General features: G+C 39.7%; 1 protein-coding gene across 1 annotated transcript; it reads left to right on the top strand.

Annotated features, from left to right (window-relative positions):
• Nucleotides 1-810: 810 nt before the first annotated feature.
• On the top strand, nt 811-3291 carry LOC122034850 (terpene synthase 10-like). Its single transcript, XM_042594214.1, has 7 exons — nt 811-955; nt 1037-1310; nt 1403-1787; nt 1870-2088; nt 2179-2317; nt 2402-2647; nt 2903-3291. The coding sequence occupies exons 1-7, from the start codon at nt 845-847 to the stop codon at nt 3194-3196; spliced, it is 1668 nt and encodes a 555-aa protein (XP_042450148.1). The 5' UTR covers nt 811-844; the 3' UTR covers nt 3197-3291.
• The last annotated feature ends 1346 nt before the right edge of the window (nt 3292-4637 follow it).

Here is a 4637-nt window from a genome sequence, read left to right as displayed (position 1 = left end):
TTTCGTGTCGTTGGGATCACAGGCACTTTGGATACCAACTCTTCTTGAGAGAAATGGTTTTCCCCTAGAAGGACTTAATAAACTCGAAAATTTTAGACAATAATATGGGATAACTTAAGAAACATATCTAATTTCCGTAAGCTCATTCATTTTTTATTTTTCACACGTCGATCATCACGGAATAAATTTGAATAAACACCTCCAATTTTGTCTTTTTAAAATGTTTGCTGGAGTTTTAAAATCACCAAAATACCTTTAGGGTTCTCTCTCTAACTATTAACAAAGCTAACATCATACAAACCATGGCATTATTTTATTAGTGTTGTGTCTGCATTTTAAAATAAAAAATAAAAATTCCTCATTATTTTTTGTTCATATCTAGTTTTATCTCCTAGAAGAAATAACGGCATATTTTATTACTTTTATCTCCAAGATGACATTTAGTACATTGGCCAATTTCTATTTAGCTAAAATGACATAAGAAGTCAAAGCCATCATCGATTGACCGAGTCGATTCGCATCTGGTTGGTATGGTATGTTATTTTCTTATCATCCTCATTTTTTTTAAATACATTTATTATCCTCTTTTTTTTAAGACGTCATGTTATTATTTTTATATAAAAAAATCACTAATTGCCATTTGAAAATAAGATATTAAAATTTTAATAGTAAATTAAAATATACGTACATGAGTATGCTTATATAATAAATTAATATTGTCATGCTGATGTTTCAATATGCATCATGAGTACGCTTATATATACGCTGCGCTCGTTATTCTCCTTCCACCAAATTAAATTGTTGTTAAGATTTAAGATTTTTTTTACTGCAAACAAGAGCGGAAATGGCTACTCGTCAAGCAATGTCTATTTGCGATCCGTCGCGGCGGTCAGGGAATTATCAGCCAAGCATATGGACGGACGAGCGTGTGCAATCCCTCACGGGCAACTCCACGGTAAGTATGCATGTGAGCGTAGTCGTCGTCGGTCGATAGTCGAAATTTGTTATGTGTAACCTTTTGTTTTGTTTTCTGCAGGTAAAACGAGAAGAGAATCGTGAGAGAATAAACGTACTAAAGGAGCAGACCAGGAATCTGATACGTGAGAAGCAACAAGTAGCAGAGCAGCTTCAACTGATCGACCACCTGCAGCAGCTCGGCGTGGCTTACCACTTCAAAGACGAGATTGTAGAAGTTTTAAGTCGTCTTCATGCTTCTTTAGACCATGTGAGCTCGCAGCTGAAGGATGATCTGCATGCCACGGCGCTGCTCTTCAGGTTCCTCAGAGCAAATGGCTTCTCTGTTTCACAAGGTAATTAATTAATCAATGATCGATCACTAATTAATATAATCAATCGCTTCACAATTGTGATCATGTCGGTTGCTGTCTGCAAAATTACTTAGATTTGTTCGAGACATTTAGAGACGAGATTGGAAACTTCGAAGTTCGCTGTGAGAACCAGATCAGAGGGCTTCTGAGTCTGTACGAAGCTTCCTACATCGAGAAGGAAGGAGAGACTGTGCTAAAGGAAGCCATGGATTTCGCGACTGAGCAGCTGAAAGAATTCATGGAGGAAGTATCTGTTCCTGAGTCTGGCGGTCTCAGAGATCAGGTAGCCCATGCGCTGCAGATTCCACTGAATTGGCGGCTGGAGAGAGTGCAGCACAGGTGGTTCATTGAAGCATTCCGTGGAGACGACACCATCAACCCTCTTCTCCTGGAGTTTGCTAAGCTCGACTTCAATATGGTTCAGGACGCGTACAAGAGTGAACTTAGAGAGCTCTCCAGGTAAATTAACTGCATCTAATTAATCAAACTTTCGATGTTTTTATAATAACAATTTCAAAGTTTAATTACTTTTTACATGCAGATGGTGGTCCGGGCTCGGGCTTTCAGAGAAGCTGCCATTTTCTAGGAACAGATTAACCGAGGGCTATCTGTGGACAGTTGGTTTCACTTATGAACCAGATAACCGGAGATGCAGATTGATGGACACAAAGGCAATCTGTTTTATTACAGTGATTGATGATATTTACGATGTTTATGGAACCTTGGATGAACTCCAGCTCTTTACTGATGTCGTCGACAGGTGACACCAGCACATTCACCATCATCGTCAAGTCATGTATATATATTTCATCACGACTATCCATCTAAGATCGAGTGAGTTTTGTTGCAGATGGGACTTAACTGCCATGGACAAGCTTCCAGAGTACATGAAACTATGTTTCTTTGCACTCTTCAACATGGTGCACGAAGAAGGTTACTGGGTGATGAAGGAGAAAGGCTTGGACATTGTGCCTGGCTTAAAGAAAGAAGTAAATTAAATTATAAATACTATTTCAATTTTCTTCGTTTTGCTTCTTTGTTATTAATCAATTGTTGGTATATTAAATTTTCAGTGGGGAAATCTATGCAAAGCATACTTTGAGGAAGCAAAATGGTTCCACCATGTACAAACTCCCAAGCTCCAAGAGTACTTGGAGAATGGTTGGGTATCAATCTCTAATCCGATCATGCTATTCAATGCTTACTGCATGGGCAAAGACTTAACTGGAGAGGCCTTGAAAAAATTTCCTAGTTACTATCATATCACACGCTCTTGCAGCACACTTGCTCGTCTTTACGACGATATGGGCACTTCCACGGTAATATAGATATATATATTTATTTAATAAAATTTTTTAAAACATAGGGTTTAGTCTTTAGATTTAAAGTTTGGATTTTAGGTTATACTATTAAAGCTAAAGAAATTTTTAAAAAAATTAAAAAAAAAAAAAATTATAGCACCATAAGATAAGATAAGATAAGATAAGATAAGATAAGATAAGTAGGATATCGAAACTCATATCGAAATAATTACACTCATTGGAATATAATCTAACAATATTTACTTACCACAGGATGAGATAGAAAGAGGCGACGTGGCAAAATGTATTCAATGTTACATGCATGAGAAAGGTGTTTCAGAGGAAGTGGCACGTAGGGAGATAAGAGAATTGATACGAAAATATTGGAGAGAATTGAATGGATCTCTTGGTTGGGATTCTCCATTGGAGGAGTACTTCAAAAATATAGCAATCAACATCTCTCGAACGGCACACTTCTTTTATAATGATGGGGATGGATATGGCAAGTCGGATGGAGAAACTAAGTCTCAAATTATTTTGATGTTATTCGAACCTATCCAAATCTAGAAGGAATGCACACATGTTCTTGTACTCTTGTTGTTGTAGACGGGAGGATGGATACCGTCGTAATAAAATTTGTAATCACCTATCTATATATAATGTTTTATCCAATTAAATAAATGGAAAATTTTCTATTTTAATTTTTGAGAGAAAAGTTGTAACTTTTTTAAAAAAGTTAAACGTTAAATTATAATATTTCCATCCAAGCAGAAAATTTCCTACGTACTCTCCCAGACAAGTGAAGAGGGGTAAGAAGGAGCAAAATGAGCAAAATTATGCATCACAAAATTTATGGATCGTCTAACATATTCTAAGTTTATGGCTTGTGTCACATCCATAAGTCTTTGAATTAGTCGAATACGAGACCCTATGTAATGAAGGTACTCATCAACCTCTGTTACTGCTTATACGATGTTTAATGAGTCAGAAATAACTCGGAATCTTGGCAGCCCTCGCAAGTAAGCAAACCTCACCCCTTCATGGATGGCTATGAGTTCACCCACTGTCACTGATGATGGTGCTGGAATGCTCATCCCTAAAGCATAAAGTTTATTTCCTTGGGGGTCTCTCTCACCACCCCTCCCAGTCATATTTGTTGGTGCGGGAAGCATCCGACGATCGAACTCGTGTTTTGATAATGGCAAAGGATTCAAAGTTAAGGTGTTTTGTTTTCTAACAAGTCTACTTGAGGATGTCAGGTAAGTCCTAGCTATGGTTAGGCAAAGAGAAAAACCCTAGGAGGTGGTAACTCTAGGTCATAGGGGGTGGTAACCCTATGCGGAAAGTCTTGGCAGGTCGATGTCTTCAGGCAAAAGTCCTAGGGGGTGGTAACCCTAGGTGGAAAGTCCTGGTGTTGCGAACCAGGTGAAAGTCTGGACTAGCCGGGGAAGCGGATGTCCAGCAGAAAGTCCAGAAGTATCGAGTGCTGAGAAAAAGTCCAGTCGATCTGGAGGATCGCACTGGCAACAGGTAAATCTCCTGAGTGGAGTAGGTGAGGACGCGTTCCCCGTAGAGGGAACAGTAGGCGTCGGGTCAACCTATCCGAAGTCAGACTCGGACAGTCCGGAGACTGTCTATACTTCATTTATCATGTTTATTGTGCTAACTTTGTGCTGCAGGATAGTGTTTGGGACTAACGTATCTTGCAGGTGCAAAAGAGCAACCTAAAGCCTCGGATGAACAGTGTCCGAGGCGCCTCCATGGAGCTTGGAGGCGCCTCGGGTGCAAAAGCTAAGCTGGCTTCGAAGCACCACTGGAGGCGCCTTGAAGCAGGCAGAAGGCGCCTTGGAAGGGGCCTTGAGTGAGGTTTAAGGCGCCTTAAGAAGATGAACTTCGACCAGTTCAAGCTTGATCCACGCAGAGGATTCGGCAGCATGGAGGCGCCTTGAACAGCCTTCAAGGCGCCTTGAACACCCTTTATAAGGGGGTTTCGACCAGCACTTCAATA

The sequence above is a fragment of the Zingiber officinale genome, chromosome 11B (assembly GCF_018446385.1).
Source record: "Zingiber officinale cultivar Zhangliang chromosome 11B, Zo_v1.1, whole genome shotgun sequence".
In the NCBI taxonomy this organism is placed as follows: Eukaryota; Viridiplantae; Streptophyta; class Magnoliopsida; order Zingiberales; family Zingiberaceae; genus Zingiber; species Zingiber officinale.
Note: the sequence above shows the minus strand (reverse complement) of the source record. Positions and strands in the feature narration are given on the sequence as shown.

Excerpts from the sequence above, each read along its gene's own strand:
- LOC122034850 (XM_042594214.1), top strand. The coding sequence starts at position 845 with ATGGCTACTCGTCAAGCAATGTCTATTTGCGATCCGTCGCGGCGGTCA. Across the intron at positions 1,311-1,402 it reads TGGCTTCTCTGTTTCACAAG|ATTTGTTCGAGACATTTAGA; the intron begins GTAATTAATTAA and ends AAAATTACTTAG. Across the intron at positions 1,788-1,869 it reads GAACTTAGAGAGCTCTCCAG|ATGGTGGTCCGGGCTCGGGC; the intron begins GTAAATTAACTG and ends TTTTACATGCAG.